The 27,995-nt window shown below is 42.1% G+C and overlaps 1 protein-coding gene across 1 annotated transcript; it reads right to left on the bottom strand.

The window, feature by feature from the left end:
- On the bottom strand, window positions 1-27,880 carry Parl (presenilin associated rhomboid like). The gene is made up of 10 exons (XM_040751082.1): window positions 27,720-27,880; window positions 21,985-22,180; window positions 21,486-21,626; window positions 18,076-18,124; window positions 9,124-9,219; window positions 7,899-8,048; window positions 6,021-6,091; window positions 4,123-4,224; window positions 3,906-4,003; window positions 1-261 (listed from the first exon to the last, which is right to left on the bottom strand). Exons 1-10 carry the CDS (start codon window positions 27,836-27,838, stop codon window positions 150-152), a joined length of 1,134 nt encoding a protein of 377 aa, XP_040607016.1. The 5' UTR covers window positions 27,839-27,880; the 3' UTR covers window positions 1-149.
- Between the last annotated feature and the right edge of the window lie 115 nt (window positions 27,881-27,995).

Here is a 27,995-nt window from a genome sequence, read left to right as displayed (position 1 = left end):
TTTACAAACTAGAGATATAAACATTTATTTCACAACTCTGCCATAATTTGCTAAGGAGACATGTAGCAGGAACATTTAAAACACAGGGGGGCCAGATGCTGAGTCTTCCAGGCGGCAAGGAGCAGATGTACCGACTGGCCAGTTTTGCTTCACTTAGAGCCACCTCCTTTCTTGGGGCCATTAGTCCTTATTTCATGCCAAATTTTCACTAGAGGCTCCCTGTTCTTCCAAATGAGTTCATGACCATAAGTGATATACCATCTGGAGAAAGACAAAGACTTCAATGTTCAAACAACGTGACATGCAGACCCAAGCATCATCACAGCACCAAGTGACAACAGGTTTTGTTTAGGTTTTTTTTTTTTTTGCTTTTTGTTTTTGTTTTCATTAAAAAGAGTATTTGTTTTCTGTGAGTGGCTGTTTAGCCTGCATACATGTCTGTGCACCATGTATGTGCGGTGACACTGGAGGACAGAAGAGAGCATTGCATCCCCTGGAACTGGAGCTAGGAACTCAGGACCATAGCCACTCCACAAAACTGAATAAACCAGGTAATGTGATATAAAGCTTTGCTATTTATGATATATTAAGGACAAAAGCAGGATGGGCCAACTATGTCACAGCTTTACACAGTTACTTAGACTTATTTTTCTGTACATTTTATCTGCGCCTTGGGGAGGAGGCACAGATGCATGGTTTGTGTGTAGAGGTCTGAGAACATCATGTATGTCCCAGGGACAGGACTAAGTTTGTGAGGCTTTGTGGAAAATGCCTTTACCCACCTCAGAGGCCCTAAACTTAACTTTTTTATTCCCCGGAAGTTAACCATCATGTTTCCTTGTTTGTTTACTAATTTTGCAGACAAGTTCTCACAATGTAGCCCACACTTGTTGGATACTCATGACAATTCTGCCTCCCAAAAGCTGGGAATAGAGGCATAAACAACCATACTCACTCTTGTTTGTCTCATTACAGACCAGAGGGAACAAGTATGTAAGAAAATAATGTGCTCAGCAGACGAATAGCTTTATGTGTCAGACAAGGTCTGACCAAAGGTACACTGAATCTTGTTTTACTACAAACAAGAATTGTCAGGTGTGGGATTTGCTAACGAGGACTACAGCGGTACATCTGTCTCCTGCAATCTCACCTGCCCAAACACAGAAGGAGGCCTGCCAATCCACTCTGCCTACAGGGAAGGAGCAGTGAAGGTCAAAGGTATAATTCCTTAATCTGCTCAGCCCTCTAACTAGGAATCGCTAAAGAGAACACACACCTGAGAATCTCTGCCCTAACTACTGTACACAAAGCAGGAGAACCCACACCTGAGATTCCCCTGCTCCAACTACTGCTCACAAAACAACATGAAGGATATCTCCCAGATGCTGAGTGACACTGGATGGCATGCCATAACTACATGAAACAGGCTGTGGAGTTAATTTAGGACATCTTCAGTCTTCCAGGAGAAGGGCACAGGCTCCTGAAGATGTGAGCCAATGGAGAACGGCAGCCTAGGAAAGCACCTACTCTTGAAGCCCTGACTTGTATACTTATTTCTCCAAACAGACTTCATGTTCCCAGAGGCAGACCTGATTGGCCTCATCTTTAGACCTAATTTTAATATCTACAGCAATGGGCATTCTGGCCATGCTCTTAATACTAGCAGATGCATAGAGGCAAGAGGCCAGAAGTAGAGGCAGAGGCAGGAGGATCTCTGTGAGTTTGTGGTCAGTCTGGTCTACATATTGAGCAGGTTTACATACTGAGACCCTGTTTCAAAAAGAAAAAAACAAAGGTGTAAAGGATTTAAGGGGTGGAGAGATGGCTCAGAGGGTAAGAGCATTTTGGTGCTCTTTGAGACCCAGGCTCACCTCCCAGCATCAACACGGGGACTCACAACTGTCTGAAACTCCATTTCCAGGGGATCATCTGCCCTCTTGTGGCCTCTGTGATCATGTCATGGATGTGGTATACAGACATACATGAAAGTAAAATGTTGATACACATAAAAATACCTTAAACAGAGCTCTATCTGTTTTATATTGGAATCAAAACAGTGACACAATGTTTTAACATGTCAAAAATATCTGAAAATGCTTTTTTATTGTAAAGGGCTTGACTTATACCAGAATTTTAATTCTGGCTTACAAAAGCAGGACACAATGGCACACATCTGTAAGCCTAGCACATGAGAGCTGTCGTAAGTTAAAGGACAGCTTGGGGTGGATATTGAATATGAGGTCAGGCAGGAACTACATAGAAAGACCACATCTTAAAAACAAACAAAAGACACCAGTTAACAGGCAAGTAACAAAATTGTCTGGAGCTAAAGGAAGATTCTCTCATGAATAGTAAGAGAAAAGGGCTGCCCCAAGATCAGATGTAAAACCCTTAGAGTGAGTCACTTGTCAAGAACTCTCTATGAACAGAGGGTCTTTCCCATCTTTTGAGCAGAACCGAACACTTCAGTCTGACAGGTAATACTCGATTATACTCCTGAACATGATAACCGGTTCTGCTTCAGGGCATTGAACTCAGGCCCCCACACGTTAGGCTGTGTACTACCACCAAGGTCCACCAGTGTAGAAGTCACTCTTTCCAGATGCAACAGTGCAACAAGCTAGTAGTGCTCTGCAATTACTACTCTATGACCTTAGACAAACTACCCATTTCTCCTCTTTTGGGGGCGGAGGTTTGAAACAGGGTCTCTCTATGTAGCCCTGCCTGGCCTCAAACTCATAGAGATCCACCCCATCTATCTCCTGAGGTCTGCAATTACAAATGTGCAATTCCACACCTGCCTCAAGCTACCCATTCTTTATACAGTCTTCTGGTCTGAAGAATGGAACATCTCAGAGGGCTTGAAGTTCTATGAGCATCAGATTTAACATGTCACACAGCAGGTCTCTACAGCTCAATTGTAATTCCATGGTACAGTGTGTGGGTGTACACATGTATGTGTGTGCATGTATGTATGCACCTGTATGACTGTGTGTATACATATGTGGGTATGTGCATGCACACGTGTGGGTGTGTGCATGCAGGGGCCAGTTCTCATCTCCCAGCACATGTATCCTGGGGACTGCACTTGGGTCATGAATCTGGGCAGCACATATCCTTACTCACTGAGCCCTCTTGACCCAAGTTTCCCAATCCTTTCTAAACACAAAAAAGATGAGTCCCAGATATGACTGAGATGCGGGACATGAGAAGAGCTAAAATTACAACAGGGAAGAGAAAGAATTCCTCTGCTTTTCAGATTCTGAACTTTAAAGTGTATTTGATACAATTAATTTCAGAATAAAAGAAAAGACAATGTTTAGAATAATAACAGCCCAGCCGAGGGAAAGATGCTATGAGAATACACAGAAAGTACAGATAAATTTAGAGTTCCCAAACCACAGCCCCTTTTCTAAGTCTTTGTGTCTCAGACTTTTATAATTAAAGCTAGAGCACGCATGTGCCATTCTTTAATCACCATGGAAATTATACATGGCACAGCAGCTTCAGCTCCGCCGCAGACAGCACTGCTTCACTTAGAAAGACTTTCTGTTCTGTTTTAATTCAGGCAAAAGCCAGTTTCCCGAAGTTCAACAGTGCATGTGACCACATAATCCGTGTGCTCGGTCTGGGTTTGTATTTACATTTCTGCTCTCTACTGCAACGCCAGTCATGCCTGTTTCTATTGCTAAACAGGAACCTCAGGTAACTAGCCTGGTGCTTACATGTACCACATGTCCACAGTGGAGCATGGTCCCACACCAGCTGCTCCCCAGACATCATGTTCTCCCGCACATGCAGTGCAGGGAGAGAAATGGCTGCACCAGCTCTGTACACCAGTGAGATGGGACCAGTAAGAGGTGGGGAGAGTAAGCAGCTCAGCACCTGAGTATGCGCAAACTTACATGCCAAAGAGAGCTCCCCCAAGATGTGCTGCATGATCAAAAAATTTCCATCCCAGGATCATCCCAGCTGTATCCATGGCAATGATGGCTTTTAAGGCCTAGAAGCCAGGGAGAGAAAAGAGAAATGAGATTATTTTGATCCTCCACTGCAATTTAAGGGTAAGATTTCAGTCACTGCCTGAACAAGGCTATGGCCAAAACGTCATCGGGTACTTACATTGCCCGCTGTGAAGGTGAAGACGGGAAGGAAGATGATGGCGAGTCTCCCTTCCGGGATCTTGGTGCAGACTGCTGCAAGCACAGTCATGATTGCTCCCGACTGCAAGGCAATGAACACAGTGGTGAGGACAGCAGACACCATTGACCTGGGCTGCCCAGGCTCTGGGCAGGCCGATGCATGCACTGTCTAACAGCTCTCTAGCTGGCTGGAATGAACGATGGGGCCGTTTTTGTTTTTGTTTTGTTTTTTACAATTTAAATTTATAGTGGCTGTGAGGTATTTTTTCTGGAAACACCAATTTAACAAACCTCTCTTAATGCTAATCAGAATCCTAATTCTTCTGAGTGGTAGAGTATCTCAAAAATTCAATCACAATTCCTTTTTTACGTTCGCTCTCATGATACACATTCACTTAAATAATCCTAATATAGCAGGCAGGATACTATACACTCGAGACACAGAGCTGAACAAACAGTTCCCACCTTCATGGACCTTACAGCATAGCAAGAAAGGTATCTTAGAAAAAAGAATTCTGAGATCAGAAGGGGAGGTGCTGTGTGTCAAGGCAGCACATAGAAACTAGACTCAGAGCAATCAGCTGCCCTGAGCTCAGGTCAGATCCCAACCAAGCAGAGGAAGAGATAGGAAGAACATCCTTGAGAACAGCACACACAGAGAAAGAACCAAGGCTGGGAGGGAGCGGCACAGCTTGGCAGAGGACTACAGAGAATCTGAGTGTAAAGTGCAAAGGGCAGGGTAAAAACACAGCATGGCGGGCACCTAAAACTTCCTATTCTAACACAGTCAAGCAGACACAGTGCTGTCTGTTACAGAACAATATATTGAGAACAAATCTTAGTTGTCTATTAAAAATAATAAAAATCTCCCCTGAGGGACACTACAAAGTACTTCCCTGTCATTATTCTTGAGTATTGGGTCAGAGACAAATTGTGACAGTCTAAAGGAGTCTGCAGTGTAACATCCCAGCACACAAGAGGACAGCGCGGAAAACATCAACTATGTCCTAGAGCCAATGGAGCTATGCCAGTGCTGATCCTAGCTGTGGCAAGGCGTGGTTACAAAAGACACTAGCTAAGAGGACAGACCTGTCTCCTTTGCAGTGAGAATCACAGTGAAAACAGACTCCAGCTAAAGTACTCAGCAGATACAATTCCCAGCTGAACATATGCCAGGGGGAGGTTGGTGAACATGGTATTTACATATCTAAAAACATCTTCTCACAGACTATACCTTAATTTCAAAACAAAATGTAGTATAGAAGGTGGGCGACTGCTGAGACAGTGGCCACAGATGGGGCAAACAGACACCATGTACTTGTAGTCCCAGTACCTGAGGGCACCATTTACTTGTCTAACATTTCCACCCAAGACAGACAAGCTGATTGAATCTTGAGGAAAAAGACAAATCCACAATAGCCACCCTGTTTGGTTCAAAACCACTGGTGGCTCAGAAAAACCTAACAACTAAATGTAATACATGAGCTTCGGGCAAACATCACTGGAAAAACTTCTATAACGGGAATATGGATTATAAAGTTTAATGTAATAACTATTTAATAACGGTGCTGTTCGATATGTAAAGATATTTGTTTCTAGGAAGTATATGCTGAAGTATCTAGAAACAAAGAGACACAATATAAGAAAGCTGTCCTTGAAGAAAGAAGAAAGGAAGGAAGGAAGGAAGGAAGGAAGGAAGGAAGGAAGGAAGGAAGGAAGGAAGGAAGGAGAGAAAGAAAAAGACAGGGGGAGGAAGGAGGGAGGGAGATAGAGAGGGAGGGAGAGAAAAAGAGGAGGGGAAAGGAGAGATGAGGAGGAAAGGGGCAGGGAGAGGAGGGGGGAAGGGTGGGGTGGGGAGAGGAGAAGAGAAATACTTACTGCACCAAGTGAAGGTCCATATCTTCCTGTGGCAACTTTACACACATAACTGACAAAATTGGAAATAACACCTATGAAATAAGCCACATTTCAACAATTTAAGTATAAAAATGTCCTTTTCCCCTTTTAGACGTACCAGGGATTGAGCCCAGGACCTTCTGCATACCAGGGTAGCCCCCTACCACCGAACTCAGTCCCCAGGCCTTAAGTGTCTGTATTTCAGTCTCCACTCCAGTTTTAGTGACTGGTTTACTCTTCTTTAGTTGGTGTATTGCTTTGTAGCCCAGGTTTGCCTCAACCCTGCTATCCTCCTGCCTCAGCCTCCTGACTGTTGGGCTTACATGTAGGAGGGGTTTCTTTCCAGCCTGGTCCCACTGGTGTTTCACCTCCAGATACACTTACAGGCTACTCAGCAATAGTGTAAGGCTTCTATTCGAATCAATCTAAGGGTGCCAGTATGAGCCCCACACTACTACCATTTCAGCTCATTTATACAATGTCCTGAATGATGTAGCCTTTCCAAGACTGCACACACAGCTTACTGAGTGACATAGGGAAACCACTTCACCTCTCAGTCAATATTCTCCTAATCTACAACATGAAAAAGTTCAGTACCCAAACTTAAAGCTATCTTGGACCCCTGGGCTCACCTCCAGATGTCAGGGTCTATTAGGTCCTGTTGGCTTTTGTGCCATTTGAACTCAAAATCATTTTTATTTTATTTTATTTGGAGAGAAGGTCTCACTATATAGTTCTGATGAGCCTGGAACTCACTATAAAGATCAGGTTGGCCTCAAACTCACACAGTGAACTCCTGCCTCTGCCTCCTGCATGTTGACATTAAAGGCATGTGCCACCACACCTGACTCTAAGTGTCTTTTTGTTGGTGAGGAGGGGACTTGAGACATAGTTTCTCTGTGTATCCCTGGCTGTCCTGGAACTTACTCTGTAGACCAGGCTGGCCTGCTTCTGCCTCCCAAGTGCTGGGATAGAGATGTACCTCTCTGAATACAGTTCGTAGGGGCTGGAGATATGGCCCAGTGACTAAGAACATGTTGACTCACAACCATCTGTAACTTCAATCCCAGGGAATCCACCCACTTCTGGCCTCAGCAGGCTTTGCATGAATGTACTACATACATGTACATGTGGGCAAAACACCCATACACATAAAAGTCAAATTTGAACAACCGTTCATTCTGCAGTAGCGGCAACCTGAAATCCTATACTACTATTTCCCAGTGAGATATGGAAAAGATACTATCCAGGAACACCATTGGGAAGCAATGCTGTGCCAACATGTCATTCTATAGATAAAACAGGTCACACACACTACTGTTTTGTTAGGAGACAGGGTCTCATTCTATAGCCTAGGCTGGCCTCAAACTCTCATGAAATCCTGTGCCCTGTCCCCAAATGCTGGATTTCAGGTGAACCACCACTCCCAGTCACACTCACTAATTTTTTGGTGCTAAGGATCCAATCCTAAATCACATGCATGCTAGGTAAGGGCTTCGCATTAGTCCAATACAAATTACTCTTAGCAGTCACTCTGGTTGCTAATCTAAAGCTTTCTGGCAACCAAACACACTAGGGGAAATGAGCCAAATGGCTAAGAGGTCTGGAAACCATCTATCTGTAAGATGGCTGATCTGAACTACAAAACCAGGGTCCAGTGAGATGAAAATGTAATGTTTAAATAGTTCTCTATTCTGAATCTCTGCTTTACTCACTGAAAACGCAAGTAATTATTGGGAACCTATCAGATGAGAAGCAGGGAGTGAACAATTCCATTTGTCTGTGATGTGTACAGACTATCACTGCAGTCATGCCTCTGTCGCTCTTACAAGTCCAGTGCTCTCAGAGGAAAGCCATTACCTGCAGACAGGTATACCGCCACAAACTGTTCTTGGCCAAGAATGTTCACGATGCTCGATGAGAAGCTCCACAAAACGTACATGTTTGCTGCCATGTGGAATAGGGAGAAATGACTGAACGTTGACAGCAGCATTGGAGAACAAAGAACCTCTGCAAGGGAGGAAAGTGTGGTAAACATGCAATCCCAGGCAAGGGCTTCATTCATTTTAAGTGTGTCTCATTACTGCTATTAAATCAAACAGAAGAATCCAAAACAGTTGGTTAAAAGGATAAATAAGATGGTTTTAAAAGATCATTTCCTAAGATTAAAAACTACCTTAACAAGTATGTTTCTACTTGGTAAGCAGCCATGGGTCATCCTAAAGTACAAAGCACCTTGTCCTTATCACCAACACAAGAGGAAATTATTTCAACTACAGACACAAAAGTACACTTAAGGCCGGGCGGTGGTGGCGCCCGCCTTTAATCCCAGCACTCGGGAGGCAGAGGCAGGCGGATCTCTGTGAGTTCGAGGCTGGGCTGGACTGATAGCCTCCAAAACAATACAGAGAAACCTGTCTCGTAAAAACAAAAAAACAAAAAAAAAAGTACACTTAATATTCTCCTCAAAGAATAAGTCTGAAGTGATTATAGGTCTTAACTTTAAATTTTTTATTTAAAATTTTATTTGCTTTGTTTGCATGCTTGGATGTCTGTTTATCCCTGGTGCCCAAGGAGGCCAGAAAAGGGCAATGGATATCCCAGAACTGAGGTTACAGGCAGTTATAAGCCACCACATGAGTGCTGGAATCAAACCTGGGTCCTCTAGAAAAGCAGCGCGTGTTCTTAACTGCTAAGCCGTATCTCACTATGTAGCCATAGATGACCCAGAACTCTCTATGCAGTCCAGGCTGGCCACAAACTCAGAGATCCTCTTGCATCTGCTTTCCAAGTGCTAAGATCAAAGGTTGGACCACCATGCCTAGTCCAGTTTTTAATTTGAGAAAAGAAAAGAAAGGAAAGGAAGAAAAGCACCTACTATGAGTAAAGTACCTTTCAGGCACCTGGGGATTACAGCAGGGGAGAGACAAGGTTCTTGTCCTCAAGGACTGTACAGGCTCTCCCTTTGTACTTTGTGCATAATTACTGACAAATAGCTCATTCATGCAACATTCTGATTAATATAAAGCATATTAATTTCCATATTATTTCCATCTCAAAATAAATTCACATGAGTGAGACTTACTTGATGCTGGATTGGATGTAAAATATCTGATCATGGTTCGATGCAGCGACGGTACCCTCCATAGGCAGAATACTAGAGCATTTGCAGCTATGATACCTACAACACAGAATTGAAGGACATTAAAATCAGAGCCAAGAAAGTCCAATCAAATCTACCTGGTGATGGCCTGCCACAGTTACATGAGTGTACTACGCATTTGGTGAGGGGTAGTGTGCTGAAGAATATAAACCATATCAATGCCTTTCAAGTGCCAAAACTGCCACATGGTGGGAACTCAGAGTTTTTGTGGAAAGCGCAAATGCTCTAAGAACTGGCTTTCTTCTTACAAAGTTATTATTTATGGTGGGTCCACACATACAACTTTCAGAGTCATTCTTGCCTTCCTTGCTGCTGCAGAGTCACTATTGCTTCTGCTGCTGTGTTGTATACTCCAGGCTGGCCAGCTTGTCAGCTTCAGGTATTTTCCCTGTCTCCACCCCTATCTTCCTGTGCAGTCCTAATATATCCAGCCTTCTTTCAATTTTCTCCTGGTGTCTAAGGACTTCCTCAGGTTGTCAAGTTGGGGGGGGCGCTAACTCAAAGGCTAGCATCTTCCCTGCCACCCCATTTTCTGAGACAGGGTTTTTCTGTGTAGCCCTGACTGTCCTGGAACTCAATCTGTAGACCCAGCTAGTCTCAAACTCACAGAGATCCTCCTGCCTCTGCCTCCTGAGATTAAAGGTGTACACCACTACACCCAGATGAAGCTAGCATCTTACTCAAAGTCATCTCCCTGACCCAGGAACTTTATGCACGCAGATCAACATTTTTTTTTTCCTTCAGAACTGATGGGGGATGTCCTTCTGCATACTGTGAATGTTTCTCTTATTGGTTGATGAACAAAGTCGTTTCGGCCAATGGACAGGTAGGATGTAGCCAGACAGGAAGTATAGGTGGGCTACTAGACTAGGAGAATTCTGGGAAGAGGAACAGAGAGAGTGAGTCGCCAGAAAGAAGCCATGTATCTGCCAAAGAAGAAAGAAGCCAGGCATTACCCGCAAGCCAAGACTACATGGAGATGCATTATGGGTTAATAATTAAGAGCTAGCCAAAAAGAAGTCCATGCCATTAACCAAACAGTTTATAATTAATATAAGTCTCTGTGTGTTTTTATTTGGAACTAAACGACTGTGGGACCAGATCAGACAGACACCTCTGTCTACACAGAACAGTTTACTCTTCTCAATAAATAACCAGATCTGTAATTATTGTTTGATAATGGCCAAACCAGAAACAGGCAGGAGGATAAGAAACTACTAGGGTACAAACTCACAATAAGGAGGCAAAGTCCACCTCAAGGGACCTCTTCTGCCTAAAGGTTCCATAGCCTCCCTAAACAGCACCACCTGCTGCTTGGGACCAAACACATGAACCCATGAGTGACATTTCAAACTCAAACCATAACATCTGATAAAAGCTTAACAGGCAACTATCAATGTGAAGAGCAGGAAAAATACTCTTCTTAGGGTTGTGTTGTGGAATATTTGTCTGCACTGTAAATGTATGTCTCTGCCTAAGGTGCCTTCTAATGAGTTTAATAAAGACATGAATGGCCAAGGGCTAGGCAGGAGAGGATAGGGCAATTTCGGAGAACAAGAGGAAGAGAAGGAGGAACCTAGGAGGGTGGATTTCATCAGACTCTGAAGAAGTGAGATATATGGCGATCACCAAGTCATAAGGCAGAATGTAAATTAATAGAGAGGTTAATTTAAGTTACAAGAGCTAGTCGGAAAAAAGTCTAAGCTAAAGCCAAGGTTTCATAATTAATATTAAATCTTCACATAGTTATTAGGGAGCTGGAGGTCCCACAAAATAAAGTCTGACTACATTTTTAAAAGCTTGTTACAATTCGTACAAATGTGGGGCACGTAAATCCACATAGGGCCCAAAAAAGCTGAAAAAAAAAAGCTGTGAGTAGGCTTGGTGCTTGTGGTTTACAGAGGTGCAACTCTTCTAAGGGACTCAGCTACTAAGCACTTGAAAAGGGTTTATGAGCAGTTGACAGGGTGCCACTTGGTGGCAGTAGACTAGGTAGAAATGCCTACCACATCACAGACCGAGAAACTTCCCAGATCTGGGGCAGATAGACTAGTTCCAGACCAGGGGCCATAGGCATGAGGCTCTCTACTCTTTACCAATCCAAAGGGAGCAGAGTCATACAGCAAAGACTACTTAGCAGTTTAAGGTTTGGCTCACATGGCCAGAAAATGGTACAAGTGTGTGGTTGCAAGTGTTTAAAAAGTTAGGTCCAGATTGGGGGGGGGGGGAACCTCTGAATTGTTATAATATGCTTAAAAATGCACTTAGATAAGCAAAAAATGGGTATAGACAGTCATTAAAAAAACAATAAAGTCCTTGAAGAGAGAGTAAAGTAATATTAAAAGGAAAAAGCCACATAAAGATGGAAAATACACAGCGTGTCTGCATCCTGAATAGTGCTTTGTTGACTTTAAAATTTTGAAGTGCTAATAAACAAAAAAAAAATAGCTGCTGAGAAACATCTGATTATGGAAACTGCTAAATTAAACCAACTAAATCTGAGAATGTCTTAACGTTGGAATGGAAGGCAGAAAATATGTTGCCTTGGGGAAGAGGTTTTGCTTTTGTTTTGACTGAAACAAAAAACTATGGATTTCATCAAAATTAATGAAGACCAGATCTGATCAAGGGAGACTTCCTGAATATCTTGGCTACAAAGATGAAAAATAAGACAAAGAAATAAAAAAAACCTACAAAACAGGTGACGTATATGCTGATTCCTCTACATGGGAACAGCTCTGAGACTGGATGAGGCATGATAAATCTTATTGGCTACAGAATCCTCATGACTTATTATTACATGCCATCCTTTCATATGATATGGATAGAAGCTCGCTTATACGGTCCAAATAAACATATAAAGTTGACAGATGCCTTTTACCTCCTCAAACATAGTGCAAAAAAAAAAAATCATCTTTAGGTGACTTGCACAAACCACACATTTCATGCTTGTGTTAATACAAATATATATATTACCTTTAAAAGTTTGTGTGCTTTCAGAGAAAAAGGACCAGATACCAATGAAGACAAGTAGTCCAGGTGATCCAACCTCAAAATTCTTCTATTGCAGTATCCTCAAAATTCTACATTCAGTACAACATCAAAGCTGCTAGCTGAGATGGTCCAGCCTCACACACTACTCCAGCCAAGACTTCAGATAAGCTCTATACTTTCCCATCACACAGAGACTAAACAAAAAATAACACAGCCAGCATTCCCAGGACTTGACCATTATCCTAATTTTCTCAGGGTCCCCTAGAGATGCCATCACCCCCAAATAGCAGGAAGCAATCTAGAAAACACAATACCCACATTCCCAAGAGAGGGTAGGTGATCAATGGATTATGGATGTTTATTATCATTTGGGGGGCTGGTTGCAACTTGTTGTTGGCCATGGTCAGGAAAGAAGCTAAGCAAAGGAGATTAGATTCAGGGATCTCTTTCTTAAGGAAAAAGGGGGAATTTAGCATAAAAGGGATGGGATAAAAGGGTGAATTGTTGTGTCTACTTTTGAACTAAAAAACAAGTCTCAAATATTTTATATTGGTATGGATTTTTATATATTGATACAAATTTAAGGTTATTTTTGTTACACTGTGTGTATGTTTCTACTCTTGTTTAAGGACTATGTGGCTCATTTAGAAATAGAAAGCGTTAGTCCTTGAAAACTATTTAGAATAATAAAGACAAACAAGTTAGTAATTAGTCATCTATAACAACTAAACTTGGGTATGTTTTCTAGAAATAAATAGAAAGATGGTCATCACGTCATAAACCTACAGAATATGGAATTTAAAATGTTTTAATAACATAAGGCTTTTTCATGACCGTGAGACATGTCTGCTCCTGGCAGCACCAATTTACTTCAAAAAAGAATGATGGGAATCAAAGAACCAACATACAGAATTAGCTCTTATTTGTTGCAAAGTTAGCCACTGGGCAAGAAACTGCCTTTGTCTCAACTGCTGACAGTATGCTATACAAACTGGACAAGGAGAATAAAAAGAAAGCAATTGCCAAACATTGCCAAGACAAGGTAAGACAGTCCTTCAAAATATTCTGCTTCCCAGAAATCTGTCAGATATGCTAAGCCTGTCGGCCATAAATTAATACCCCACACTACAGAGGAACTTTGGGTGACTGTCCAGACAGCCAGCTATCTCTTTCATTTTTACAGTTTTGGAAGTTGTTTGCTCTGTACTTCTGTTTACTCTGGTAATACATATCTTTCTCAGGTTTCTCTTGGGGGTTAAAGACTAGATCATTATTTCATTTTCTTTGTTACCAAATTCAAAAAAGAAACCTACAAAAGAGATGTAAAGGTTATAAGGTTGAGAAACACAAAAGTTTAAGTTGTTTACCTAAGATGTTTTGGGGTCTCAAAAGATATTTTTACGATGGTAATAAAAGTTACCAAAGAAAATAGTTTAGGCTTAAAACTTTGAACTCATTAAGATAGGATAGATAAAACTTTCTCCAAATTTTCAAAATACATATGGACTGGATATTATGAATATAATTCTTACCTGAAAATTGTCCTATTTTATGAATTTTTACTATATTAAAGTTAAAAACTTTCTTTAAGTAGACAATACCTGATAATTGTTCTTCTTATACAGGTTTACTGTGTTAGAGTTAAACCTTTTCCTCTCCATTTAAACAAAAAGAGGGAAATGTTGCAGAATATTTGTGTACCCTGTAAAGATGTCTCTGCTTAAGGCACCTTCTGACTGGTTTAATAAAGAGCTGAATGGCCAACAGCTAGGCAGAAAAGGATAGGTGGGATTTCCAGGGAGAGAGGGGAAGAGGAGGAGGAACCTAAGAGAGTGGATTTCACCAGTGACTATGAAGAAGTTGGACATATGGAACAAAACAGAGATAACTGAGTTATGTGGCAGAATGAAATTAGAGACAAATTAACTTACATTACAAGAACTAGTTGGAAAAAAGCCTAAGCTAAGGCCAAGATTTCATGATTAATATTAAGTGTCCATGCTGTTATTAAGAAGGTGTTGGTACCACAAAATGAAGTCTGACTACATCTTTAAAAAGCTTGTTATAGGGTTGTTTAGGAAATCCCCTTGACCAACCCACCCACCCAGAGTCAGGCTAAAAATCTGAATGAGAAAGCAGCCAAAATGGAAGGCACCAGGGTCAAGTATAACCCTGAAGATTGTTACTTCAGGCTTCTCCTTTACCTCACAGACTCCAACAGAGTACATAAAACTACTTCCTGGGCTGAAGACTGGCTCAATCAGTGAAGCTTGCTGTGCAAGCATGAGTCAAATCCTCAAAATCCATGCTTAAAAAAAAAGATTTTCGAATTTTGTGGAGTACAGGTTTTCAAAATATGACCCGAAGACTCTCTGGATCTCCTCAGTGTCCATTGTTATGTCCCCCTTTTCATTTCTGATTTTGTTAATTTGCATGTTTACACTCTTCCATTTAGTAAGTTTGGATAAAGGTTTGTCTAGCTTGTTATTTTTTCCAAAGAACCAACTCTTCATTACATTGATTCCTTGTATTGTTTTCCTAGTTTCTACTTTATTAATTTCAGCCCTCAATTTATTTCCTGGCATCTGCTCCTCCTGGGTGAGTTTGCTTCCTTTTGTTCTAGAGCTTTCAGTTATGCTGTTAATTCTCTAGTGTGACTACTCTCCAGTTTCTTCATGTGGGCACTTAGTGCTATGAACTTTCATTTTAGCACTGCTTTCAGAGTGTCTCATAGGTTTGGGTATGCTGTGTCTTCATTCTCATTGAATTCTAGGAAGTCTTTAACTTCTTTATTTCTTCTTTGACCCAGGAATGGTACAATTGTACATTATTGAATTTCCATGAGTTTGTAGGGTTTCTGCAATTTGTGCTGTTGTTGAATTCTAACTTTAAAGTATGGTGGTCTGATAAGATACATGGAGTTATTCCAATTTTTTTGTACCTGTTGAGGTTTGCTATGTTGCCAAGAATGTGGTGATTTTTGAGAAGGTTCCACGTGGCGCTAAGAAGAAGGTATATTCTTTTGTGTTTGGATGGAATGTTCTAATGTCTATTCATGGATACACACACACAGACATACACACACACACACACACACACACACAGCCCTCTACCTTTTCCCCCAAGCAACTTGAAGCCTAGGAGATATTTCTGATTAAACCAAGAAAACTTCCAAAGTCAGGTATGCTACCCCACACCTATAATCCAAGCAAATGGGAGTCAGAGACAGGAGAACAGCTGCAAGTTCCAGACCACCCTGGGCTGTACAATAAGACCCCATTTAAAATAACAACAATAAAGAAACAAATTAAAAAGGAGCTATCTAAACTACGTTTAAAAAGTGACTTTCCAAGAACAGCCTGAGACAGAACAGCCAACAGGGACACCAAAGCAAACATCAGCTCCGAGGCACTGGTGCTCTTCCCTAACAAAGACTCCACATTTAAAGATGGTACCTAGTGCAGGCTCCTCACCATCTGCTAAGGAACCCAAAAAAAAACCTTCTCTGGACTCAGAAAAAAAATGCATTCCAAGCAATCTGCTGTCCAGCCTCGCTTTATCTGACACCTACCATCCGAATTCAGGACCCAAGAGCATCAGACTTCAAGGATCCCACAGAAGGCTTTGGTTTCCCAGTGAGAGACCTTTGTCCACTAGTGCTTCCCTGCTCCCACTCCATACGTATGAGCAATACAAGAAAAGTTCTTAGACAGCAAAAAAGCTCTAGGTCAGAATTTGTCACATTTTTTAAAAACACACAACTGAAACTAAATAAACATAACCCACCCACACATCCCTGAGAACATCAAAAGTCCCAGGAAAGAAAGTAGGAGAGCATAGCAAAGGACTGGGTACAGACTGCCAGCATCCATACAAACAGCAGCTGTGGCAGTACACATCTGTAATCCCACATTTGACGTCTGTATTACCTTTAATAATGTGTATGTGAGTGTCTGAATGTGGGTATGGTCACATGCAGGCTCTTGTAGAGGCCAGAGGTGTTGGATCAATGTGGAACTGGAATTGCAGGTGGTTGTAAGCTACTCGATGTGGGTGTTGGGAACCAAATTCAGATTCTCTGAAGAATAGTATATTCTCTTAACTACTGAGCCATCTCTCCAGCTCCAACTCCTCTGAATGAACTATTACTGACATGAAAAAAAAAATGTTTTGAAACAGTCTCACTATATAAAGCAGACTGGTCTTGAATTCAGAGATACACCTGTAAAGTTGTGTGAAGTGGGATAATGCTCTTGTACACTGTAAAGATTTGTCACTCTCACTGGTTTAATAAAAAATGATTGGCCAGAAGCCAGGCAGGTCATATGGTGGGGCTACCAGAATAGGAGAATACTGAGAAGAGGGAGGCAGAGAGTCAGGTACCAGCCAGATGTGGAGGAAGCAAGATGAGAATACCTTACTGAGAAAAGATACTAAGTCACGTGGCTAAACACAGATAAGAATTATGGGTTGATTTAAGTTGTAAGAGTTTGCTAGTTATAAACCTAAGCAACCGGCCAAACAGGTTATAGTTAATATAAGCCTCTATGTGTTTATTTGGAACTGAACGGCTGCAGCATGGGGGTGGGACAGAAACCCTGTCTTCAGTTATGGACCTCTATGGCCAACTGAGAAAAAGTTTTAAAGTTTGAGCACAGACCTTCTCATATATTAAATGGAAGAAAACTTTAAGGTCCTCAAACACACAACACATCAAGCAACTATGAAATGAAACAAAAATGCTGAAGGAGGGCTGATGAGATGGATGGCTCTGTACTTGCTGTTATAGCTGACAGCCTGCGTTCAATGCCTGGGTCACACAGTTTAACAATTCCTGACAGCTGTCCTCTGACTTCACATATGCACACGTCACACACACACACACACACACACACACACACAGATGTAATTTTGGCCAGCCTAGTCTACAGATTCTGTCTCCTCACCTCTCAAATCAGAGGAGAAAAGAAAAAGAACAAAATAAAGTCACCATGGTGGCATGGATTACATGACTGTAAGCTCACTTTAAGAGAACCTTTTGAACCTGGCTTAGTAGGCAGGAAGGTAGACTTGGGTTAAAACTCACCTCTATTTTACTGGCAGTTTGACTTCAAAAGTTCTTTTTCATACTCTTTATATATAAATAAAATTCTCAAATAGTTAAAAGGGAGAGAAATGTTCTTTCTCTAGAAGCCAGTGTCCTCATCTACAAAATAAAAACAACTTCCTTGCAGCCAGTTCTGAAAGTAGAGACTCCTGTGACTTGAGTAATATCTCCTTTGGCTTCTTTCCTGTTTTCTGTATTCCAGGCTGGCCTCAAACTTGTCATGCACCCTTAAACTTCTGATCCTCCTGCCTCCACCTCCCGAGTGCTAGAATTACAAGCATATGCCACTTCTCTGGGTCTGTGCAGTGTTGCAATTGAACCCAGAGCCCTGCTAGGCGAGCGCTCTACCAACTATGCTATAGCCCAGCATTCCTTCATCTTCTTTAATGGGGGAGATAAGTTACCCATGAACTACTTACAAGCAGTACTATTTTTTGGTCAATACCATGTTAAACTAGAAAACTATATGCAAATGATCCAGGAGATCGTGAAAAACTTTATGCTAGACTTTTTTGTTGGTATTGGCAAGACCTTTTGATAATGCCTTGCTAAATAAGACAGACTGGCCTTGAACTCTGTGTCCTATTGCAAATGTGGGCCATCACACCCAGCCCCACACTATTTTACACTATTATGTAGGCATGTAGATAAAGAGTCCCTGCCTTCTAAGCCACCAGTGAGCATGGTATGAAACCCATTGCCTGTGACATACTGTACCTTTTGTTCTGATTTCTCTTCCCTTGAATGGCTAAAACGTGTAAGCTAACACAAACCTGTCACAGTCCGCTGGCCATCACTTAGGCTATTCCACCACTTGTTAATCTAAAACAGAAGGAAAATTGCATATAACTCTATATGAAACACTTCAAACTAAGGGTAGGTGCTTTTTCTTAGGACTGAAACTAATTAATAAAAAGAATTATTTTATCAAACAAAACATTTTTTTGCATTACATAATCTTCAGAATTCTTTAAAAAAAATTGTGGCTGTGATCAGGAAACTTATCAACCCAAATTTATCGACCACAACATTTTTCTCAGTTTTAATTTGGAGGACTGGAAACTTCTTTAACAATATTAATTTTGTGTCTCCTAAGCAGCACAATCCTTTATAATTTTTAGAGAAACAGTTTGCCATCCTTGACAGGTAACTAATTTCGCCCAATTTCAGTATCTCCCTTGTTGTTCACACACAATTTTCATTTTAACATTCCTCCTACTGAAAAATTCTTTTCACAATTCCCTAATTGCAGGTATAAATACAAATGAGTAACTATTGGGGAAAAAAGAACTAAATTCCGAAAAAGATTCAAATAATGTATACAGTACAGAGAACATACTGTGAAACACGAAACTGAGAATTTTTTGCAGGTATAAATACAAATGAGTAACTATAGGGGAAATAAGAGCTAAATTCCGAAAAAGGCGCAAATAATGTATGCAGTACAGAAAACATACTGTGAAACACGAAACTGAGAATTTAATGATAGAATAAGAATTCACTACAAGGCTAAAACTACAGAAAGTTAATTAAAGATTCAAATCAAAGCCGGGCGGTAGTGACACACGCTTTTAATCCCAGCACTCATGAGGCAAAGGCAGGTGGATCTCTGTAAGTTCAAGGCCAGCCTGGTCTACAGAGTGAGTTCCAGGACAGCCAGAGCTACACAGAAACACTGTCTCGAAAAACCAAAAACAAACAAACAAACAAAAAGATTCAAATCAAGCTTATACTGTATGCTGTCTTAAAAGTGAAGCTGCTTCTGTATTGTGCTTATGGGGAAAAGTTTAAGTCTGCATTGGTGTCTGTGTCCTCTCAAAAGTATGTATTATACTCAGATAATCTCCACAGAACCTCTGCTCAAACATTTACTTCTAAACTCCAGATTCTCCTAGAATAAGATGATAAAGGCTGGCTAGCAGTATCACCATGAGGCCTACCCAGAGAGTGAAGCACAAAGCAACACTTTAAGACGTAGCACGGGAAGGTACTACTCAAGTTTAAAATTGCTAACTTGGAGTTGGCTGTGATGGCAAGAGGCTTCAGCACATGGGTAGCAGAAGCAGGCAGATCTCTTGAGAATTTCAGCTCAGCATGGTCTACAAAGTAAGTTCCAGTACATTCCAGATTACACAAAACAAAACAAAATTAAATTTAAAAACAAAAAACAAGAACAAATTTTAACTAAGGGAGCTGGGGAAACGGCTCAGTGGTTAATAGCACTTGCTTCAAAATTGAGGATGGAAGTTCATATTCCAGCACTTTTATAAAAAGTTCCAAGTGATCCAGTACCCATTGCTGTTGTCTGTTCTCTCATGCATTCACATACTCTCTTTTGCGCATGCTTGCACACACACACACACACACACACACACACACACACACACACACACACACGGTATGTATCTTAAAACAAAACAAAAAACATAAGAAAAAAGTTACACCTAGGTGCCAGGCATGGTGTCACGTGCCTGAAGTCCTAATTGTTCAAGAGGCTGAAGCAAAAGGCAGAGACTTGAGCCCAGCAGTGAGTGGTAAGCCTAAGCAATAGGGCAAAACCCATCTCAAAACAGAAAAGGGCTAAAGAACTGCTCAGTGCTTAAGAACACCAGCTGCTCTCAAAAAGGACCTGGGTTTGATTCCCAGCCCCCACGTGGTGGCTCACAACCAGCTGTAACTCAGGTTCCAGGGGATCCAGTGTTCTCTTCTGACTTCTGTGGGCACCAGGAATGCACATGGTGCACATACAGACAGGCAGGAAAGGCATTCATACACATAAAATAAATCTCTAAAAAATGAAGTTCAAACTACACTTTTTACTAAAATTGTCTCTTTTGTTTTAAGAGTCATTCTCACTGTTGAGGCCTGACTGCCCTGATACTCAGAGATCGCCTGCCTCTGCCACCACACCCAGGGCCACACTTTTAATGTAGTAGTATCTCTCACTACAGAACCTAAGAAAAACCTTACATTTTCAGAATATACTTTGAAACATTTAGGAACTAAATATGCTGATGGCTTCTTTCCAATAATCTAGTAAGGGAAGGGAAAAAGACATGAAAAATAAAACTGGTCATGTGCTGGGAACCACTGTTTGGACAATAGCAGGAGTCATTATACTATTCTATTTCTCAATCTGAAATGTTTCCATGTTTTAAATGTTTAAGCAAAAACTATTCTAGGGCTATGACGTGCCTGGCCATGCACAGTCCTGGGCTCCACCCCAGTGCACAGGAAACAGTTTGCCCAGATCTTGGGAAGTAGAGACTAAAGGATCAGAAACCCAATGTCATCCTTGTCCACATAACAAGTTCATATTTGAGCTCTTGTCTCAAAAACAATGCTAATTATGATATGTGAACCAGACTTTCATGTGGAAAGAATTCAGGACTAAAAAGGAATGACACACTTGTATGCATGTGATCCCACTGCTGTAACTGTTACACAGTCAGAACATAACACGATGGGAATTCCATGTCAGAACAGTGTTTTAACACTCACTGGAAGGTTGTCCGTAAGGTCCATAGCATGTGTGTGTGCAGGTATGTGTGTGTATGTACATACACACATATTTATTTTTCACAAACTAATTTAGCAGATGAAGAAAGTGAGCCCTGGCTACTATAGCGGGCTAGAAAAGAGCTCCCAAACCTTTAACTCTCAGTGGTGACTGACACAAGTGGTTGAAGGACAAACTTGTAATGGTGTCAATTACAACGCTGCCAGACACGCATTAGTAAATATCTATTGTGCTTAAAGGAACAAAAGAATGTTACGTCATCAACTTCACATCTATGGATGGACTGCTGCCATTACGTAAGGAAACTTTCTAGAGCCAGGCCTCAGTAGGTATGACACTTGCTATACAAGTCAGCAGACCTGAGTTCAAACCCCAGAACCCATTATAAAAAGCTGGGCATGGTACACATGCCTTTATTCACAGCATCTGGGAGGCAGAGGTGGGTGGATCTCTGAGTTCCAGGTCAGCCAGGACCATAGAATGAGACCCTGTATTTTAAAAAAAAGTTCTGTGACCACCATTTGAATGTCATGGCACTCACCCCCTATCTTTTTCCAACACACACAATAATAAAAGTTTAAAAATAAATAATAAGAAAATCTTTCTAATCAGACTTTTAAATGTATGGTTAGCTAAGATAAAAAAAGCAATGTCTATTCTCACCTCCTTTCTGAGGTCTCCTTCCTTTTGCGGTCGTATGCTATCCAACCAGTCAGCTTTTATGCCATCAAAATAACTCTGGACTCTAGATTTCAGTGACTCATATTGCCAGATAGCAGCTGATCCAAATGCACAGCCTGTGAACTAGAGAAATATTTAAATCATTTGAAAAGGAAATATATTTCCCAGATAATATTCTCCTAAGCATAGTAAAACCTACCGTGTTGCTTTATCAAGCATCCAGAGGCCTACTTCTAACTCTCCAGATAAGATAAAAACACCAACTCAATGCCACTTGAAATGCTACATGAAATAGGAAGCCCATACACGTCTTCCTCAAAGCTTATGTAATGGGGCCAAATTCTGAAATCTGAATTCCCTTGGCCATCTTCCCAGTCCCCCTGAGCCCCACCCCTCTGTTCTTACAGGAACCCGCCCAGGGCAGTTCTTGAATACAGAGCTAGCAGGAAGCTAGGAAAATACCAGTGGCAAAAGCTCTTACCCCAACAGTGAAGAAAAAGGGCTTCACGAGAGTCCGTATGGGGTAGGGGGAAGGATAAAAGACGGTTTCTTCCAGAGGTGGGATCAAGGCACTTCTCTTGTATGCTTCACCACTTGACCCTGTGTCTGACCTTCGAGGTTCAACCTTCCTTGGTGCTTTCCTAAATCCACATTTTTGCTGAAGAAGTAAGTTAAGCCTGTGGAAGGTAGGTGGGTATCTCATTAGACATAGTGCATCTCACAAACGATAATCCCTAGGAAGCTCCTCTTGGCCTGAGCCATCATCATCTCACTGATTTTCCTAACAATCCAACAAGAGGCAAGACTCCTAATCTCAAGTACGTGGCTTTTTTTCCCAACATACTATTTTTTTATTGAGTTTCACATAACGTACCCTGATCACATTCACTTCCCCATCTTTGCATGTCCAACCCCTATCTCTTGTTACCTACCCCAAATAAGGGGGGAGAAAAGAAAAAATACCAGGTCCAATATGTGTTGCCCATATACCCACTGGAGCATGGTCAAGCTTCCATAAAGAAAACCTAAGTCCTTCCCTACCTCCTCCCACTAAAAGCCATCAACTGTGAATTAGGAATCCTTAATTTTCCTGGGAAAAATAGTTCAGAGAATGCATCACTGGGATATTACTTCGTATCAATCAGAAAAATAATTCCTCTAGTCTCCATATTGGTTCTGTTGTCTGAGAGAAAAAAAAAAAAAACCTATGGAAGTCGTATACTGTTTCTATTTTATTGTGTATACACTCATACCCACACCCCAGGATTGAAGGTCTCTCCTTCTACCTAGTGGAGCCATAAACTGGCAGCTTCAATAGGCAAACAGTAACTTTGTTTTGTTTGAATTTTGGTCAGTTTCAAAAAGAAACACTTAAGGGTATTATCCTTGCAATTGTAACTATTTGATGAAGATGATCAATATGAAATGGGATTCCTCCCACCTCTCCCCTTTTTCACTGTTTTAGGGACACCAACCAAACACATTCAAAAAAGATCTTGTTGAATCCTTATCACTTGGCCTTCTCAAAACATCTCACACTACTAACCACAGCCCCAGTCCCAGCTCTCTGAGTCTGTGAGCTCTACTCTTCAAATTGATCTTTCATGGTTCTACTCCCAAACTCCTTAGCAGACTGCACTCAAAGGCTCTAAATTCCTTTACCTATGCAAACTCAATCCATGCAAGTTCTTGAAGTACATTTTTCTTCCTGTTATTCTCATCACACCCTCAACAGGAGGCTAAGGAAGAACAGTGAGTTCCTGAGTAGCCCAGGCTACACCTGAAGGTCCTGGTTTGGTTTGGTTTGGTTTAAAAGAAAAAAGAAAATGAAGAAAGAGGAACATAAGGTGGGGGACTGAGATGTAAGTCAGTAGACCACTTGACTAACAAACATGCCGGTCTGGGCTCAATCCCCAGCAAAGCATAAAGCTGGGATGGTGAAACACACCTGTAATTCCAGCACTCAAGAGATGGAGAGAGGCAGGACTGCTACATATGCAGTTTGAGGTCACTCTGAGCTGTGCTGCTCCTCAGAGAGAAGGTAAGGCCTCCCCTAGGAAGTCTACTAAGTCTGTCCCACCATCTCATTGAGGCAGCATCAAGGCACCTCTCCACTCCCCACCCGATGTGTCTAAGCTGAGCAAAGTATCTCTCCATATATAATGGGCTCCACTAAGTCAGTTTGTGCATTAGTGTTAGATCTTGGACCTCATATATTGTCCCAGCCGCACCACTGTCACCTATATTAAGGGAGTTTAGTTAGGTCTTATGCAGATTCCCCATGTGTCTGACAAGAGTCAGTGATCTCTCACTAGCTCGGGTCAGCTCATTATCCAGAATTTTGGGTAAATGAAACTTAAATACACATCACTAGTTTCTGTCTGTCTGTCTGTCTGTCTCTCTCTCTCTCTCACACACACACACATATATACACATACATACACACACACACACACACACATGCCTCTTCTTCCAGCTTTAGTACGGATGTAACACCTAAAGCTAGAGCAGTTATCTTTAAAGCCAAGAGAAACATCAAGGAATTTACACTTATACCTTAACATTTTGTAACTACAGAGCCAAGACAGCAGCCACTTCCTCCCCTCAAAACATCTTAGATAAGTAACTACCATTTATCTAAATCACCATCAGTTTTATAATCAAATGCATCCCTAAGTGATAATTTTTTAAAGCTTTATTCTTGTTTTAAATTTAATTATGTGATGAGTGTTTTGTCTATACAACTCATGCTTGCCTGATACCCATGGAAGCCAGAAGAGGGTTAACACATTTCTAGGACTGGTGTTACAGGCAATTTGTGAACCACCATGTGGGTGCTGGGAATTGAACCCAGGTCCTCTAGAAGAATATCCAGTGCCCTTAACCACTGAGCCATCTCTCTAGTCTCAAAAGCTTTATTTTTATGTATGTGGATATTTTGTCTGTATGTATGTTTGTACGCTCATGCCTGGTGTCATTTCCTCTGGAACTGGAGTTCCAGAACGTTGTGAGCAATCATGTGGGTCTGGGAATCAAACCCAGGTCCTCTTCAAGAGCAGTAAGTGCTCTTAATTGCTGAGCTGTCTCTCCAACACCCAATGATTTTAAAGAGCAAAAGTAAATCTCATAAATAAAGTGATAAGTAATCAAAATGAGCAATGTCAGTTTGGACCAAACCAAAGAGTCATTACCAGAACGCATCCATTATACAGACCTAAAGTTGTAGTCCAGTACTATTTGTTTCTCTTACCAGAACAGGATTAGAAAGGATATGAATCCAACAGCCAAAACTTATCAACCATTTTTTTCTCCTTTTAACATAGGGTCTCACTGTGACTTAGGGTGGTGGCCCTTTAACTCTTGGCCCTTGAATCTCAGACTCCTGAGTACTGAATTACAGGGTTTACCACCATGTCCAGAAAAACCAGGCAATTCTAACAAAAGATTACATCTGCATTGAACTGAAAATTCTGAAGTTTGAAAATGACACTGAAACTCTGGAGTTAAAGAAAAGACATCTAGTTTTACTCATTCAGATGAGAACGTAAGGTGGAGATTATCTACCTAAAGTAAGAGGAGAGCTGGAGACAAAGCTTTTTAAAAATGTTTTTGTCTATGCGCATGGCTGTTTACCTACATGTGTATCTGTGTTCCATGTGCGTGTCTGGTACCTGAGGAACCCAGGTGGCAGATCCCCCTGGAACTGGAGTTACAGACAGTTGTGAGCTGCCATGTAAATGTTGGGAATTGAACCAGGGTCCTCTAAAAGAGCAGCCAGTGCTCTTAACCTATGCCATCTCTCAATCCCAATGCCATAACTTCAATAGAAAACTCATATCCATGTATTGTTGGTTAAATGATGATGTTACAAGTAATGTTAATATAAACTATTTTTATGAATGTAAGTATAAACACAACTTAAACATACTTACAGGTTGGCACTGTTAGGTTTACCAACAAAATTGAGAATAGCTTAGTACTCAAATGGACAGATATGTCTACACATGGTTGAGAAGAATCATTTCACTTAAAAACAAGGATTTTTGGGGGGAGGAGGGAGCAGAATTCTACATACCCTCCCTACTTTGTAGCTTTGGCTGGCCAGGAACTACTACCCTTGAATTTGCAGTATCCACTTCCTGAGTGCTGGAATCACTGTTGTGAGTCACCACACCTGGCTCTATATCAACTATTGAAGGCCAAGATTATTTTCTTGAAACAAATCTTGAGTTAACAGAGAGTGAAAAGAATAGGCCTGATTTATTCTGTAATTTTTTTTAAAAGACTATCGTTTAAACCTAACAAAAGTAACCCCACAGAGGTACCACAATCAACGATTTGCTTCCCTTGGATTTCATCCAACTGGAAAATTATGCAGGTTTCTACTTTCAAACTTCAGTGCCTGATTTTTTTGTACTCCTGAAACCTGTCATATAATATCATAAATCTTACAACTTTGTTTATCACCAAAGAAAATGTTTGTAAAATGCAAATTCTTGGGCCCTCTTTAGAGCCACATGGCCTTATGCATGTTAATTTCAGAACCAACGAAACTGAAAACAGACTAATATCACAAAGAAAGAACGTCAGGAGACAGGAACAAAGCCAGTACTTTAGGCCACCCACATTCTCATCTAATGCATTTTCCCATGAATGTCACTTTCAAAGTGTCCATGTGGATCTTTAACACACTATGAATGGGGCTGGGGGGGGGGGGGACGGTGAGATAGGGTCTCAAGTAATCCATGCTGGCCTTACAGTCGAATCCTACAACCTCCACCTCCGGGCGCTGGGATTACTGGCCTGAACCACCATAGCAGACTGTACTGTTTTGAAAAGGTCTCTGTGTGTCACCTCACTGGAGAGTGTGCATGCTAGACAAGCACCCTACCAATGACCTCTATGCCCGGGCTTTTACTAGAGGCTCCTTGCTAATTCAGGGAGCGAGCTCTCTTCACCGCCTTTTCCCAAAGCCATTACAGCAAATCGACAGGATCACTGAAATCTTTAGTCATCCCCAACTGACTGCCCTAGCTCCACCTGTTAATTTTTTTTCTTTTATTAAAGGCATGATCTTATGCTGCCCAGGCTGGCCTTAAACTCCTGATCACCCTTACAAGTATGTCAGACCACACCAGGCTGTTGAAGCTTAATACCTGAAGAACCAAGTCATCCTGGGGCATGGAAACTTCACTGTAGGCTACATTGGATGCAACTTTTTCCACAAATGCTAATAAAGTTCACTTGGGGGAGCTTACAAAAAAAAGAAAAAAAAATCCTGGCTCTCCCACCTTTATCGTCTTCCCGATTTTGATTTTGAGTAGCACCTGGGAAACGACAAGCTCTACAAACAGTCCAGGTGACTTTTATTTACTTATTTATTTTATGCAGGTCTTCCCCGGGCTCCAACACACCATCCTCCTGCACCAGACTACTGAGAGCTGAGATTACAGGCCTGTGACCGCCTCTGGTGAATTAAGACCAGGTGGTAGTTTCACCATGCTGAATGAATCTTATTTATCACTGGCTAGCCCACACGTTACAAGATTTCAGGCTCCTTGGTGTAATCGTCCCATCAAACTAGGTGGAAATCGCAAAGTTGAAATCTTTGGTTGAAATTTCAAAGTCAAAATGAGTTCTTCAACTGTTGGAAGACTTTCTCTTTTATTACACTTAATGTAAAATCGGCCGACCTGGAAAGGCCAGGTGCTTCCCTCGGCAGTGGGAGGATGACTTTCCGAAGCCATGTACCTCAGTCTCAACACTTTAAGGAAAAGGCCTCCCGCGGGCGGGTCTGTATCCCGGGACACGGGTTTTACGACCGCCAGCCACAGGCAATGCAGCCAGTCTTCCGCTCTGCAACTGCTTCACTAAAGAGCGGGTTCAGGATTTTTCCTCTCAGGAACACGAGCGGGACTCGCAATCGGCCCTCAGAAGTGAGTCCCCTTCCACCACGCCGCTCGCAATGACTGGGGAGACCCGGAGAACTGGGCCGGGCTCGGCCAGTCCGCGCGCGGCCAGGCCCGGGGCGACACCCTCGGGAGTGAGAAGGGACCGAAGCACCAAGGCACAGCGTGGCGGAGAGGAGGCAGCTCGGGGGAGAACTCGTCAACAGTGGAGAGCCGGAGCCCAGACGGCCACCGCCGCCTCCCCCGCGAGGACGCCCGCGACCCCTGCTCAAGGGAAAACCGCGAAGCCGGAAACGGCAGCCATTACCTGCGTCCGAGCAGCCGCGGGGCCTGGGCCGCAGAGAGCTCCGGGCAGCCGCCGACCACGGGAGGCGCCCACGCCTGACCGCAGCCCCAGCCTCGCTGTGCCCAACCTCGCAACGCCATCTTCCCAACCTCTGCCCCACCATGGCCCGACCTTACCAACCCCAACCCCGGAACCACTTCCGGGGCGAAGGAAGAACCCAGAGCGCGGGCAGCAGCCTAGAGCGCCACCTGGAGGCGAAACCGGTTGTCACATTTATAATCACAAGACACCGTCCCA

The sequence above is a fragment of the Mesocricetus auratus genome, unplaced genomic scaffold, assembly GCF_017639785.1.
Source record: "Mesocricetus auratus isolate SY011 unplaced genomic scaffold, BCM_Maur_2.0 Super-Scaffold_100008, whole genome shotgun sequence".
NCBI lineage: Eukaryota > Metazoa > Chordata > Mammalia > Rodentia > Cricetidae > Mesocricetus > Mesocricetus auratus.
Note: the sequence above shows the minus strand (reverse complement) of the source record. Positions and strands in the feature narration are given on the sequence as shown.

Excerpts from the sequence above, each read along its gene's own strand:
- Parl (XM_040751082.1), bottom strand. The coding sequence starts at position 27,838 with ATGGCGTTGCGAGGTTGGGCACAGCGAGGCTGGGGCTGCGGTCAGGCG. Across the intron at positions 22,181-27,719 it reads CCGCGGCTGCTCGGACGCAG|GCTTAACTTACTTCTTCAGC; the intron begins GTAATGGCTGCC and ends TACCTTCCACAG. Across the intron at positions 18,125-21,485 it reads AAGGAGACCTCAGAAAGGAG|ATTAACAAGTGGTGGAATAG; the intron begins GTGAGAATAGAC and ends CTTCTGTTTTAG.